At 46.7% G+C, this 14933-nt stretch overlaps 1 protein-coding gene across 4 annotated transcripts in view; it reads left to right on the forward strand.

Annotated features, from left to right (window-relative positions):
- The first annotated feature begins 10741 nt into the window (after positions 1-10741).
- SAG (S-antigen visual arrestin) overlaps positions 10742-14933 on the forward strand; it is a 40947-nt gene continuing 36755 nt past the window's right edge. For all 4 annotated transcript variants that reach the window (XM_049889028.1, XM_049889030.1, XM_049889029.1 and 1 more), the window contains exons 1-2: positions 10742-11043; positions 14352-14454. In XM_049889028.1, coding sequence (XP_049744985.1) covers positions 14380-14454 — 75 coding nt within the window. In that variant the 5' untranslated portion in view covers positions 10742-11043; positions 14352-14379. The remainder of the gene's footprint in view (positions 11044-14351; positions 14455-14933) is intronic.

Genomic DNA, 14933 nt, shown 5'->3' on the forward strand with positions numbered 1-14933 from the left:
AAAGCTTAAGCCAAAGCCAAAAATATCCCCCGAAGTCGTCTTTAGACCAAACCATAGTTGAGCTTAATCAGTAAAGAATGTTTGCCTTGGTAGTTTTAAAGAACTATCTATTTGGGAGCAAACGGACAACCACAACTCTGAAAGTTCAGAGAAGAAACTCAGGGGGCAGTAAGAGTACGCTCACGGGGAGGAACAGCTCAGAAAAGGAGGGCGAGAACGGCTGCCCAACCTGAAGACCGGAGTCAACGTCACTGAATAGTACACGCAGGAATCGTCAAGTTGGTGTATGTTCTGCTCTGTATATTCTCAACAACAAAACATATAAAATAGAACAAACAAAAAAGCCCTGTTGCCCGTCGCTCTTCATAAATACCAGTCACCTCAAACATCTCAAGTCTGCTCTGTGTCCGTGATGAGGACCCCAAGTTTCTGCACTGTAGTTGATGCCTGGCCCGGTGGGCTGGTTTTCCTCAAGCATGTGCCCTCATAAACCCTTAAGATGCTCATCTAACCCCAAAGCCCATAAGCTCCTTACTGCAGGCCCCCACCACACCCCCACCTCCTGAGAGCTGGCTGGTGTGTTTAGCATTTAGAAAGGGAACACAGGGCTTGTAGCCAACCCGCTGGAGGCCAACTCCAGAGAACAAGTCTTGCCATACCCGGTGGCTCCCAGAATCCATAGGGCAGTACATTTCCAAAAGAAAGGTAGGGGGAGGTTGCCAACTCTTTATTTTTGCCAGGTAAGGACTTCTTTTAAAAAGAAAACTACCATCTACTTTCATCTTTATAAAATAAGGGACATGTTTGCTCTTAGGTGGGGGAGCTGCATTCTTCAGTATTTACGGGGGAAAACCGGTACCAGTTGCTGTCAAGCTGAATTGGACTTTCGGCGACCCCATCTGTGTCAGAGTAGAACTGCGCTCCATACGGTTTTCATGGCTGATTTTTCAGAAGTAGATAGCCAGACCTTTCTTCCGAGGTGCTTTTGGGTGGATTCAAACCACTGACCTTTTGGTTAGCAGCCAAGCATGTTAACTGTGGGCACCACCCAGGAACTCCATTTATGGGTATAAGTGTTATAAAATCTACAATTTACTTCCAATGTTTCAAAAGGGAAAAATGATAAATATAAATGATACAAGCAGGGAGCAAAATGTTAGTGGCCAAAGCTTGGCAGTGAGTGTGTGGGTGTCTATTATATTGTTGTCAGCTGCTGTCGAGTCAATTCTGAGTCGTGGGGACCCCATGTGTGCAGAGTAGAACAGTGCTCCACAGGGTTTTCAAGGCTGTGAAGTAGATTGCCAGGCCTGTCTTCTGAGGTACCTCTGGGTGGGTTTGAACCATCAACCTTCAGGCTAGTAGTAGAGTGCTTAACCGTTTGCGCCACCCAGGAACACCTACTTTTCTCTGTATTTTGAATTTTCATAGTAAAATTCTAGAAAAGGCAAAACCATAGTGAACACAGGGCAGATGAGTGGTTGCCTGGTGCTGGGTGGGGCGGTGGGGGGTGGTCAGGGCCAAGGGTGAATGAAATTGGTACCAGGGAGATTCCGGGGTGATGGAAGTGTTTTATGACTTTAGTGAGGTGGTCGTTACACAACTGTATGCCATTGCCAAAAACCCACCAAACTGTACACTTAAAAGGGGCGAGTTTCCTTGTATATAAAAACCAACCAACCAACCAACCATTGCCTTCAAGTCAATTCCGACTCCTAGCGACCCTGCAGGACAGAGTAGAACTGCCCCATAGAGTTTCCAAGGAGCACCGGGTAGATTCACACTGCTGACCCTTTCGTTAGCAGCCGCAGCACTTAACCACCACGCCACCAGGGTTTCCTTGTATATGAAGTATACCTCAATAAAGCCAGCGAAGAAAAAGGACATTTTAATAACCAAAACCAGACAAACTCAAAATCTTAGTATAAAGGGCGAGCCTTTATGTTGAAGAAGTTTGGCTCTCTGAAACACTTCACAGCAATGTCTATTTCTCTCATTTCTCCACAAAACGGGGAAAAATTCAGCACAGGCCAGGTTTGCGAATGACTGCCAGAGACTGTCTCCAAAAAGAGGGACACCTCGGACCCAGGCCACCCTGATTTCCCTGCCCCCAAGGCACTGGCAGTTGGTGGCTGAGACCCCCCTCTTCCCGGGGCCTGGGGGCCAATGGGACATGAAGACAGGGCACCCCCAGAGTCCCTGCCACTCCACAGACTGGTCCTGGAACCTCAGCCCTCTGATGGTGACGCTCAAAGCCCTCGTCATTTTTCTTCTTCCAAATTTTGGATTTCTTAAGGGAAAACAAATGTTCTTTTGGATTTATAACAATTTTATATTTTAACCTTAGGTCCCTGGGTGGCGCAAGCGGTTTACACTTGTCTAACTGTCAGACTGAATCGTGTCCCCCAATGAGACAGAGCCCCCACAGTGCTGTATTCTTTACCTGGCTTCATCCCCTACAGTGTTGTGTTGAAAAGCCCTTTCCTTCGCTGGGCTCCCCTCCCCTCAGCTTTGCATTTAAGGTTATATGTAAACCCCACTGCGCCTGTGTAGTACGATTAAGAGTGTTGCTGACGTAACTTGTATGAACTCGCTACTTGTAAACCCCTTTAGGAGTAACCTGCCAGCCCGCCCTTGGCAAGCAGTCTTGGCAGCAGTAGCTCCAACCGATTCCTTTTCCTTGTACAACGAAATAAAGGTGTCTTTCCTGTTCTCCCACCTCAGTCTCTCATTTATTGGCCAAAGGGGGTCAAAAAAATAAAATAAAATCTGGGGTTCCCACCCAGTGTCAACTTGGCTAGGCCATGATTCCCTGTGTTGTGTGGTTGCTCACTATTTTGTCATCTGATGTGATTTTCTTATGTGTTGTAAATTCTACCTTTATGATGTTAATGACATGAGATTAGCAGCCGTTTTGTTCATGAGGCGAGACTCAATCTACAAGATTAGGCTGTATTTTAAGTCTATCTCTTTTGAGATGTAAAAGACAGAAGGAAGCAGAGAAGTGGGGACCTCATACCATCAAGAAACAAAAGCCAGGAGATTAGCGCATCCTTTGGACCCAGGGTCGCTGTGCTGAGAATCTCCTAGACCAGGGGAAGATTGATGACAAGGACCTTCCCCCAGAACTGACAGCATGAGAAAGCCTTTCCCTGGAGCCAGCACCCTGAATTCGAGCTTCTAGCCTCCTGGACTGTGAGAGAATAAACTTCTCTTTGTTAAAGCTGGAGATCTGGTGGCACAGTGCTTAAGAGCTTCTCTGCTAACCAAAAAGTTAGCAGTTTGAACCCACCAACTGCTCCTTGGAAACCTTATGGCGTAGTTCTACTCTGTTCTGTGGGGTCACTATGAGACCAAATCAAATCAACAGCAATGTGTGTTTTTGGTTTGTTAAAGCCATCCACTTGTGGTATTTCTGTTACAGCAGCACTAGAGAAGACGCTAACCTTAAGTTTGGTAGTATGAACCCACCCAGTGAGTGGCACTGCAGAAGAAAGGCCTGGCAATCTGCTTCTGTAAAGATGACAACCAAGAAAGCCCTATGGAGCAGCAGTTCTATTCTGTAACACATGGGCTCACCACGAGTTGACAATGGGTTTAGTTTTTGATTTATTATCATAGGTGCAGTACATGATTAGTAAAGAAAATTTGAAAATTATAGACAAGGAAAAAATTTTAAAACAATTAAAACTTTACATTCCCACCACATAGCAATCTCCGACATTAGGTCCTTAGTGCGTACAGATGATGCCCAAGTATATAAGTATGCATATATATGTAACTATACATGGATATGCGTATATGTATATATTATACACATGTATACACACATAGTGTGTGTGTTTGCAAAATGCGATCATATTACCACTGAGAGGTCTAGAAAAGTTGTACATTCTACAGCCTTCTTTTTTCAGTCGCAATCTCTCTTCTGGTAATTTTCATCTTACCCTTTGTTATCGTCGTGTGCTGTCAAGTCGATTCCGACTCATAGCGACCCTATGCGACAGAGTAGAACTACTCCGTGGGTTTCCAAGGCTGTAATCCTTACAGAAGCAGAATTCCATATCTTTCTGTCCTGGAGCTGCTGGGTGGGTTCAACCTGCCAACCTTTTGATTAGCTGCTGAGCACTTAACCATTGTGTCACCAGGGTTTCTGTTCTGGCCAGTTACCCAGACCATATTCAGATGTTCCCAGTTGAACCCAACGAGTAGACATCCACCCGGACCCCACGCATTGCATCTGGATGCTGAGTTCCTCACCAAACCAAAACCAGTCTGACAGCTGTCAAGAGGATTCCAACTCATAGCAACCCTATAAGACAAAGTAGAACTCCCCCATAGGGTTTCCAAGGAATGCCTGATGGGTTCAAACTGTCGACCTTTTGGCTAGCAGCCAAGCTCTTAACCACTGTGCCACCAGGGCTCTGCTAAGTCCCTTAAGTGTGCTTTAAGCCAGCACGCTCCCTTTTGTGACATTGACTTGTGGAAGACGCCAGCCACTTTCTAGATTTGTCCAGTACCTCTCTTGTGGTGTCGTTTAGCTTGTTCTCTAGCCTCTCTATTCCCCATAAACGAGAACCCATGTCTAAAGGCTTAGTGGGCTTGAGGTAACAGAGGTGACACATCACATCTGGTAGACACGCTCTCTGCAATGCTAAGATTGGCCACTGGCACCAACTGGCCCTCCATTGTGTGGCTGGGTTTCCACCTTGTGACAAGAATGAAATCCACATGGCGCCACCTTGGTGCTCTAGGGACAGCCATTTCCCCATCCACTCTTCATCTACTGGCTTTAGCACCAATCAGTCATCCTTGTTTGAGTCAATAACATCATTGGGGTTTGTCCAGTGATGTTTTTCCAATTCTATTCTTCCTTTTGGAGCCCTGGTGGCGCAGTGGTAAAGAGCTCGGCTGCTAACGAAAAGGTCAGCAGTTCAAATCCACCAGCTGCTCCTTGGAAACTCTATGGGACAGTTCTGCTCTGTTCTGTAGGGTTGTTATGAGTCAGAATTGACTTGACGGCGGTGAGTTTTTTTTGTTTGTTTGGCACTATTCCTTTTGCAATTATTAGCCGGCCACCCTCTTTAAGGAAAAGCATTCTCTCTTAGAAATTAATTAAAAAAAAAAAGTTTCCCCCAATTTTAGCTAAAACTAAAGAACAAGCACCAGCTGTGGTGTTGTTGCAACCCAACGACTCATTGATTGACTCATCGTTTTTATGAAGTCCCCATTTTACATGCTGGGGAGGGAAGAGCTATAAAACAGGTGAAATTCTCTGCACTCCTGGAACTTACAGTCTAGGAAGGAGGGGCAGGCAGTAACCCAGAGAAGCTGACTACCTTGTATGCTAGATGGTGATAAGTACCATGAAAGAAAAGAAGGCAGGAAAGGGCAATAGAAGTGTTGGGAGGGGTGATTAACAATAGGATGGGCAGGTTGACCAGAGACGACCTCAGTGGAAACGTGACACTGAAGTAAAGACCTGAAGGCAGTAAGGGAGTGGGCCATGTAGCTCTGTGTGGGAAGAATAATCCAGAAGAGGGAACAGCAACTGCAAAGGCCCTGGGGCAGGGTGGTGCCTAGCATTAAAGAAAAGCCAATTGACCGGTGCCCTGGAGCAAAGAGGGGGAAGGGAACAGTGATCAGAAATAAGGTCAGAGGTAACAGGAGAGCCATGAGGTTTTCACTGGCTGATTTTTGAAAGTAGATTGCCAGGCCTTACTTCCAACCTGTCTTAGTCTGGAAGCTTCGCTGAAACCTGTCCACCATGGGTGACCTTGCTGGTATTTGAAATACTAATGGCATAGCTTCTAGCATCATAGCAACACTCAAGCAGCCACAGTATGACAAACTGACAGATGAGTGTTGATATATATTATGTCACTGTGAGTCGGAGCTGATTTGAGGGCACCTAATTTTTAACAACAACAAAGTAAGACATTATGATGACATGTGCAAAGAGCTGGAGATAGAAAGCCAAAATGGAAGAACACGCTCAGCATTACTCGAGCTGAAAGAACTGAAGAAAATATTCAAGCCTAGACTTGCCGTACTGAGGGATTCTACAGGGAAAATATTAAATGATGCAGGAAGCATCAAAATAACATGGAAAGAATACTTAGAGTCACTATTCCAAAAAGAATTGGTTGATGTTCAACAATTTCAGGAGGTAACATCTAATCAGGAACCGATGGTACTGAAGGAAGAAGTCCGAGCTGCACTGAAGGCCTTGGCGAAAAACAAGGCTCCAGGAATTGATGGGATATCAATTGAGAGGTTTCAGCAAACAGATGCAGCTCTGGAAGTGCTCACTCGTCTATGCCAAGAAATATGGAAGACAGCTTCCTGGCCAAATGACAGGAAAAGATCCATATTTGATGCAGACATTATCGAACAATATCATTAATATCACACACAAGCAAAATTTTGCTGAAAATCATTCAAAAGCAGCTGCAGCAGTGTATCAACAGGGAACTGCCAGAAATTCAGGCTGGATTCAGAAGAGGACTTGGAACCAGGGATATCATTGCTGATGTCAGATGGATCCTGGCTGAAAGCAGAGAATACCAGAAGGATGTTTACCTGTGTTTTATTGGCTATGCAGAGGCATCCGACTGTGTGGATCCTAACAAGTTAGGGATAGCATTGTGAAGAGTGGGAATTCCAGAACACTTAATCATGCTCCTGAAGAATCTGTACATGGATCAAAAGGCAGTCCTTTGAACAGAACAAAGGGATACTGCATGGTTTAGTCAGGAAAGGTGTGCATCAGGGTTTTATCCTTTCACCATATCTATTCAATCTGTATGCTGAGCAAATAATCTAAGAAGCTGGACTATATGAAGAAGAACGGGGCATCAGGATTGGAGGAAGACTCATTAACAACCTGCTTTATGCAGATGACGCAACCTTGCTTGCTGAAAGTGAAGAGGCTTTGAAGCACTTACTAATGAAGATCAAAGACCACAGCCTTCAGTGCGGATTGCACCTCAACATAAAGAAAACAAAAATCCTCACAACTGGACCAATAAGTAACATCATGACAAACGGAGAATAGATTGAGGTTGTCAAGGATTTCATTTTACTTGAATCCACAGGCAACACCCATGAAGGCAGCAGTCAAGAAATCAAAAGACGCATTGCATTGGGCAAATCTGCTGCAAAGGAACTCTTTAAAGTGTTGAAAAGCAATGATGTCACCTTGAGGACTAACGTGTGCCTGACCCAAGCCATGGTGTTTTCAATCACCACATATGCATGTGAAAGTTGGACAATGAATAAGGAAGGCCGAGAAAGAATTGGTGCCTTTGAATTGTGGTGTTGTCGAAGAATATTGAATACACCATGGACTGCCAAAAGAACGAACAAATCTGTCTTGAAAGAAGTACAGCCAGAATGCTCCTTAGAAGCAAGGATAGCAAGACTGCATCTCACATACTTTGGACCTGTTGTCAGGAGGGATCAGTCCATGGAGAAGGACATCATGCTTGGCAAAGTACAGGGTCAGTGGAAAAGAGGAAGACCCTCAATGATACGGATTGACACAATGGCGGCAGCAATGTGCTCAAGCATAGCAACGATTGTGAAAATGGTGTAGGACTGGACAGTGTTTTGTTCTGTTGTGCACACGGTCGATATGAATTGAAATCAACTCAATGGCACCTAACAACAACAGGAGAGCCAGATCACGCGGCAACTCGCCGGCAGCATGTAGACTAGATGGAAGCAGCAGAGTGTTTCCAGCAGGTGCTGGCATGCCGACGACGAGACCAGGCTTTTGGCTTAGACTGGCTCTGGTCGCCAATATACCAGTGGCCACAGCATCCCAGCCACTTAACCCTGAGCACCGTCCAGAGCCAGGTTTGCTGTGACGGCTTGAGCTGTGTTCCCAAAAGCCTGTGTTGTCAATCCTAACCCTTATACTTGTGGAGGCAATCCCATTTGGGAATAGGGTTTTCTTTATTATGTTAATGAGGCAATAGCCACATAGGGTGTGTCTAAACCAATCACCTTTGAGATATAAAAAGGGCCGCTCAGGCACAGAGAAGGCAGCACAAATGGAGAAAGAGTGATGCCACATGAAGATTGCCAAGGAGCCAAGGAGCAGTAGCTGAAGAGACAAGGCAGTTCCCTCAGGGCCAACAGAGAGAGAAAGGCTTCCCTTAGAGCCGGCACCCTGAATTTGGACTGCTAGCCTCCTAACTGTGAGAAAATAAATTTCTGCTCCTTAACGCCACTGCCTGTGGTATTCCTGTTACAGCAGCACCAGGTGACAGAGACCGTAAAATAGTTCCCAAGTAAGAGTAACATGCAGCCGTGCCTCCAGCCTCATCTGGGAGGTTGGGGAAGGCTCCCCTGAAGAAGTGGCTCCGGAGCGGACATCTTAGGGCAAAGAAGAGGCACGGAGGTAAAGAGAGAGACAGGTCCTTCCAGGCAAGTGGGGAGGGAGCAGGGGAGCGTGGTGCAGCTCAGTATGGAGAGGCAAGCACTGTGATCTCTTTGCTGTAAACTGAGAGCAAAGGGCGCTGTGAGCAGGAGGGCGATGGATCCGGGCTTGGCAGGTCTCCCTGCTGCGACATGGACCAGACTGGAGGGTGAGATGGGTGCTGTCAGACAGCCAGGAAGTTATGGTTTAGGAAAACCATGACGGATACATGGACTCAAGAGGATGTGGTACTGCAACTCAAGAACAAAAAGACAAAAAACCCAATCCAAGAATGGGCAAAGAATATGACTAAACACTTCAGCAAAGATCTACAAATGGCCAATAAGCACAGGAAAAGATGCCCAATGTCATTAGTCATTAGGGAAATGCAAATGAAAAGCTCAGTGAGATATACTTCACACTAGCTAGGATGGCTATCGTCAGAAAAATGGAAAACAATAAGGATGTGGAGAAATTAGAACCCACGTCCCTTGCTGGTGGGAAGATAAAATGGTGCAGTTACTGTGGAAAGTAGTTTGGTGTTTCCTCAAAGAGTTAAACACACAATTACCATATGACTTAGCAATTTAACTCCTAGATACATACCCAGGAGGCTTGAAAGAGGGGCACAAACAGATATTTGCACACCAATGTTCACAGCAGCATTATTCACAGTTGCCAAAAAAGGTGGTAACAACCCAAGTGCCCATCAACAGAAGAATGGACAAAGCAAAATGTGGTCCATCCCTACAGTGGAATATTCCTCAGCCATAAAGAGAAATGAAGTCGTAATACCTACTACAATGTGGATGAACCTTGGAAACAAGCTGAGTGAAACAGGTCAGACACTGGAGCCCTGGTGGCACAGTGGTTAAGAGCTTGGCTGCTCACCAAAGGGTCGGCAGTTGGAATCCATCAGCCGCTCCTTGGAAACCCTAGGGGGCAGTTCTACTCTGTCCTATGGGGTCACTACGAGTTGGAATCGACTCGACAGCAGTGGGTTTGGTTTGGTTTTATATGAACATGTAGAGTAGACAAATGTGCAGAGCACAGAGTTTATTACCAGGGGTGGGCAGGAGGGAAAAGCGATTGCCGAAAAGGCACAGAACTTCTGCTAGGGGTGAGAAAAAAAATTGGAACCTGTGGTGGTCGCACATCATGGTGAATGCAATTAACGTCACTGAATTGTACACAGAGAAATGATGGAAATGGCAGCTGTTTCATTACCTACATTTTATCATAATAAAAAAATGTCATATGTGTATACAAACCAGGTGCCGTCGAGTCGACTGACTCATGGCAACTCCTTGAGTTGCCAGAGTGGAACTACGCTCCGTAGGGCTCTCAGTGGCTGATTTTTCAGAAGTAGATTGCCAGGCCTTTCTTCCGAGGAGCCTCTGGGTAGACTTGAACCACTAACCTTTCAGTTAGCAGCCGAGGGCTTAACAGTTTGCAAGACCCGGGGACCCTAATACAGGTATACCCGTGGCTGGATTCCGACTCATAGCGACCCTAGCAGACAGAGTGCCTGGTGGATTCGAGCTGCTGACCTTTTGGTTAGCAGCCGAGTTCTTTACCAGTACACCACCAAGGCCAATACGTGTATAAAAACCGAACGCGTTGCCCTGGAGTCGATTCCAACTCATAACGACCCTGTAGGACAGAGCAGTTCTGCCCTATAGGGTTCCCAGGGAGTGCCTGGTGGATTTGAAATGCCGGCCTTTTGGTTAGCAGCCATAGCACTTAACCACTACGTCACCAGAGTTTCCAATACATGTATAGAAAAAAAAAAAAATTGAATAATACAGAGACGATAATATAAAAACACATATTTTCTCCCCACACCCCCTCCCCCTAAAAAAGAACACAGAGAAGGGAAGGAAGGAAGGAAGAGAGAAAGAGAGAAGATAAGGTGGTAGAGGTGGGAAGCAGTAGACTGACTCTGGAGCCATGGGGGAGAAACTGACAGCGATCCTGACAGACGGGGCTTGAGGGGGAAGGAGAGGGGCCTCCCCAGCAGGGCTTGTGTAAAGCCAGGGCTCCAGGGCTGCTCTTGAGGTTGCTATTTCTCCTTGACCTTTTTGTTTACGTTCCCATCCTCAAGGTTGAATTAGCTGCCAGCTGTGTTTAATCAAGTTTGTTGAGCACTTGAAAATCCCCTGTCCTGGTGATACTGGGGGGGAGGAAGGGATAATCAGTCTATTTTCAGAACCCAAAGAGGTTTAGGATCAAAAGGAGCTTCCATCTAACTGTCGTCCGCCCCCCCGCCCCCAACTTCCCCAGGCTGGTATGGCAGCCCCTGCGTCTGTGCGGCCCCAATCTGAGGCGACGGGTGTGACCCCTGCCTAATGCTCAGAATTGCTGAAACGGCCAGTTTGCCCACCTCCGCACTAATCCAATTTCCATCCAGCTCTGTAAGTGGGATTTGGCTTCTAGACACTGCGAGCGGGGTGCCTGGCCTCCTCTCAGACCCACTACAAATCCCCACACACATCGCTGTGCCTGGGGGTCGCCGTCAGGCCCGGCTCGTGCGGAGGCAGCTGCTAGCCCCTCATCCTTGGAGCCCGCGGAGACCTGTCCTCACTGCCTGGGCCGGTTGGCAGGTGCTCAGAAATCACAAGGTATGTGACAGCCAGCCTAGGCCTCTCAGAAACTCTGGCGGGGGCCCGGGGAAAAACAGAGCATCCTTCAACAAGAGCCCTGGGTGGTGCAAACGGTTAGGGTGCTCAGCTGCTCTGCTACTTGAAAGGTTGGAGGTTCAAGCCCACCCAGAGGCACCTCAGAAGAATGGCCTGACATTCTACTTCCGAAAAGTCAGCCACTGAAAGCCCTGTGGAGTATGGCTCTGTTCTGACACACGTGGGGTCGCCACGAGTCGGAACTGACTTGACGGCAACCGGTTAACTGGTGATCCCTCAGTAGGCGAACGGACAGGCCAACCAGTGCAGCCAGACAGTGGAATGTTAGAGAGAAGAAAGCACTTCTCGAGCCGGGGAAAGACATGGGAGAGCCTTAAGCGCATATAAACCCAAACTGGTTGCTGTCCATTTGATTCCGACTCACAGCAAAACGCATATAGCTGCGTGGAACGAGTCAGGCTGAAAGGCTGCGTATTGCAGGTTCCAACTATATGGTATCCTGGAAAAGGCAAAACTGTAGACACAGTAAAAAGATCAGTGGTTGCCAGGAGCTTGTGGGTAGAAGGGAGGGACGAACTGGTGAAGCACTGGCATTTTGTTGTTGTTGTTGTTGTTAGGTGCCGTCCAGTCGCTTCCGACTCACAGGGACCCTATGCACAACGGAACGAAACACTGCATGGTCCTGTGCCATCCTCACAATCGTTGTTATGCTTAAACCCACTGTTGCAGCCACTGTGTCAATCTGTCTTGTTAAGGGTCTTCCTCTTTTTCACCGACCATCTACTAAGCATGATGTCCTTGTCCAAGATACATGAGATGAAGCCTTGCCATCCTCACTTCTAAGGAGCATTCTGGTTGTACTTCTTCCGAGACAAATTTGTCTGTTCTTCTGGCAGTCCACGGTATACTCAGTATCCTTCGCAAACACCATAATTCAAAGGCATCAATTCTTAGGTCTTCCTTGTTCATTGTCCAGCTTTTGCATGCACAGGAGGCAACTGAAAACTCCATGGCTTGGGTCAGGCACACCTTAGTCCTCAAGGTGACATGTTTGCTTTTCAACACTTTAAAGAGGTTTTTTAGGGCAGTGAAATTATTCTGTGTGATACTGTAGCAGGGAGTCCATGACATTATGCGTTTGTGAAAACCCGTAGACCTGCAAAACACAAAGAGTGAACCCCAAGGTAAACTATGGACCTTAAGGAGTCCCCGAATGGTGTAAATGGTTAACGTGCTCAGCTGCTAACCAAAAGATATGGTGGTTCGAATCCACCCAGAGTTGCCTTGGAAGAAAGGCCTGGTGATCGTCTCTGAAAGACCACAACCAAAGAAAACTCTACAGAGCACAGTTCTACTCTGAGGTTGCAATGAGTCAGGGTCGATTTAATGGCAATTAGGGTTTTTCTTTTTTGGTAGTTAATAGTAAACCAGTGGGTGTTGAGTTGACTCCGACTCACAGTGATCCCATCTGTGTCCGAGTAGAACTGTGTTCCACAGGGTTTCGGTGGCTGATTTTTTGGAAGTAGATCACCAGGTCTTTTTTTCAAGGTACCTCTGGGTGGACTGGAATCTCCAACCTTTTGGTTAGCAGCTGAGCTGTCCCACCCAGGGACTCTAGTTAGTAATAAACTATCAGTAAATGTTCATTTGTTGTAATAAATGTACCACAGGAATGCAAGATGTCAATAGGAGGAGAGAGCTGGGGAGGGTGATGGGAAAGGTGTATATGGGAACCTCTGTGCTTTCTTCTTTTCTTTGTGTTTTCTTTTTTTTTGTAAACCTAAAAAAAAGCGAGTAGACAGCCTAATGGGCTTTTCCGGGTAATCGGTCTGTTCTGTGTCACCCTTCTGTGTACGGGACTTTGCTTGTTAAGGAATCTCTGATCTGAAAGCATTTAATTCCAGACAGCTAAGACGGTCTCCCAGTTGTCTGCGCAGCTGGGGAGTGACAAAAGAGAGTGCAAGAAAAGGAAAGCGTTGCTTAGTGGGAATGGTGGAACAGAACGCCTGGGGATGTAATATATTTTGAAGTAGTTGTCTTGTGGTTTTCAGCAACTTTTTCTATTTACTTGCCATAAGACACTGTAATGATAGAATTTTAAATTCAACCTGGCTAAGTGTGAAGTGGAGGGTAGTGCTAGTATAAGGGTGGAATTCTTGCCTTCCACTCGGGAGGCGCACGTTCGATTTCCCGGCCAACACTCCCCATGCACGGCCACCACCCATCCGTCAGTAGAAGCTTGTGTGTTGTTATGATGTTAAACAGCTTTCAGCAGAGCTGCTAGACTAAGAAAGACTAGGAGGTAAGGTCTGGTGACCTACTTCCAAAAATCAGCCAAAGAAAACCCTATGGATCACAGAGGTTGGATCCGAAACCAATCATGGGGACGGCACAGGTCCAGGTAGCGTTTTATTCTGTTGTGAATGGGGTCGCCGTGAGGCACGAGCTGACTCGATGGCAACTAACAACAACAAACGTGAATTCGTCGGAGGGTCGTCAGGAAGTAAAACCCTCTCGCTTGAATCTAGCTGGGCTTTTTGAGGATGTTGATTAAGACGTATTTGAGGCTTACCAAGAAAAAGAAAGAATATATACGTATTTTTTTTAAAGCACACCATCGCCAGTGACCTCCCTGACAGGGGGCACAACAGAGAATCCCTGATGGAGCAGGAGAAAAGTGGGGTGCAGACCTCAAACTCTTGTAAAAAGATCAGACCTAACGGTCTGACTGAGACCAGAGGGACCCCGGCGGTCATGGCCCCAAGACTCTCTGTCAGCCCAAAACCAAAACCGTTCCTGAAGCCAACTAGCTCTCCACACAAGGATTAGCCTGGACTATAAGACAGAAAGCGATCCTGGTGAGGAGCGAGCTTCTTGGCTCAAGTAGACACATTAGACTATGCGGGCAGCTCCTGTCTGGAGGCGGGGTGAGAGGTCGGAGGGGACAGGAGCTGGCTGAATGGACACGGGGATACAGGGTGGAGAGGAGGAGTGTGCTGTCTCACTGCGGGGAGAGCAGCTAGGAGGACACAGCAAGGTGTGTATAGCTTTTTGTATGCGAGGCTGCCTTGATTTGTAAACTTTCACTTAAAGTACAATTAAAAAAATAAAAGCACACCACAGCAAAATACAAACTAAACAAAGACCTTATTTAGTCAAACATGGGAGCTGAGCAGGTAGAAGGAAAAGATCAATGGATATATAGCATCCCCTGACTGGGTTTTACACCCAGCATGTTCTTGGCTTTATATTTAGGATCTTTTTACCTTTTCCCTGTTGTGCATCCCAAGGTGAAAGAAGTTGCCAGGGACAGAAAACATGGCAGCCAGTGGGAAGACAAGTAAGTCTACCCAAAACCATGTCATCTTCAAGAAGGTCTCCCGGGACAAGTCGGTAAGTGGCACAGGAGTGAGTGGCTTAATGGAAGGGTGTGAAAAAGATATATTCTTATTAGTTTCCTCGGGCCACCATAACAAATACCACAAACTGGGTAGCTTACAACAATAGGAGTTTATTCTCTTGCAGTTCTGGAGGCTGAAAGTCAGAAATCAAGGTGTCAGCAGGGCCATTTTCTCTCTGAAGGCCCTAGTGGAGGATGCTTCCTTCACCCTTCCAGCCTCTGTGGCTCCAGGCATTCCTTGGCTTGTGGCCGCATCGCTCCAATCTCCGCCTCCATCTCCACACAGCCATCTTCACTCTGCGTCTCTCTGTGTCTCCTTGTCATATAAGGACATCATGTTGGATTAGGGCCTACCCTACTCCAGAATGACCTCACGTTAACTTAACCAATTACATCTGCAAAGATGTTATTTCCAAATAAGGTCACATTCACAGTTTTGGGGGTTAAGACTTGAACATATCATTTTGCCGGA

Source organism: Elephas maximus, chromosome 6 (genome assembly GCF_024166365.1).
Source record: "Elephas maximus indicus isolate mEleMax1 chromosome 6, mEleMax1 primary haplotype, whole genome shotgun sequence".
Taxonomy (NCBI): Eukaryota; Metazoa; Chordata; class Mammalia; order Proboscidea; family Elephantidae; genus Elephas; species Elephas maximus.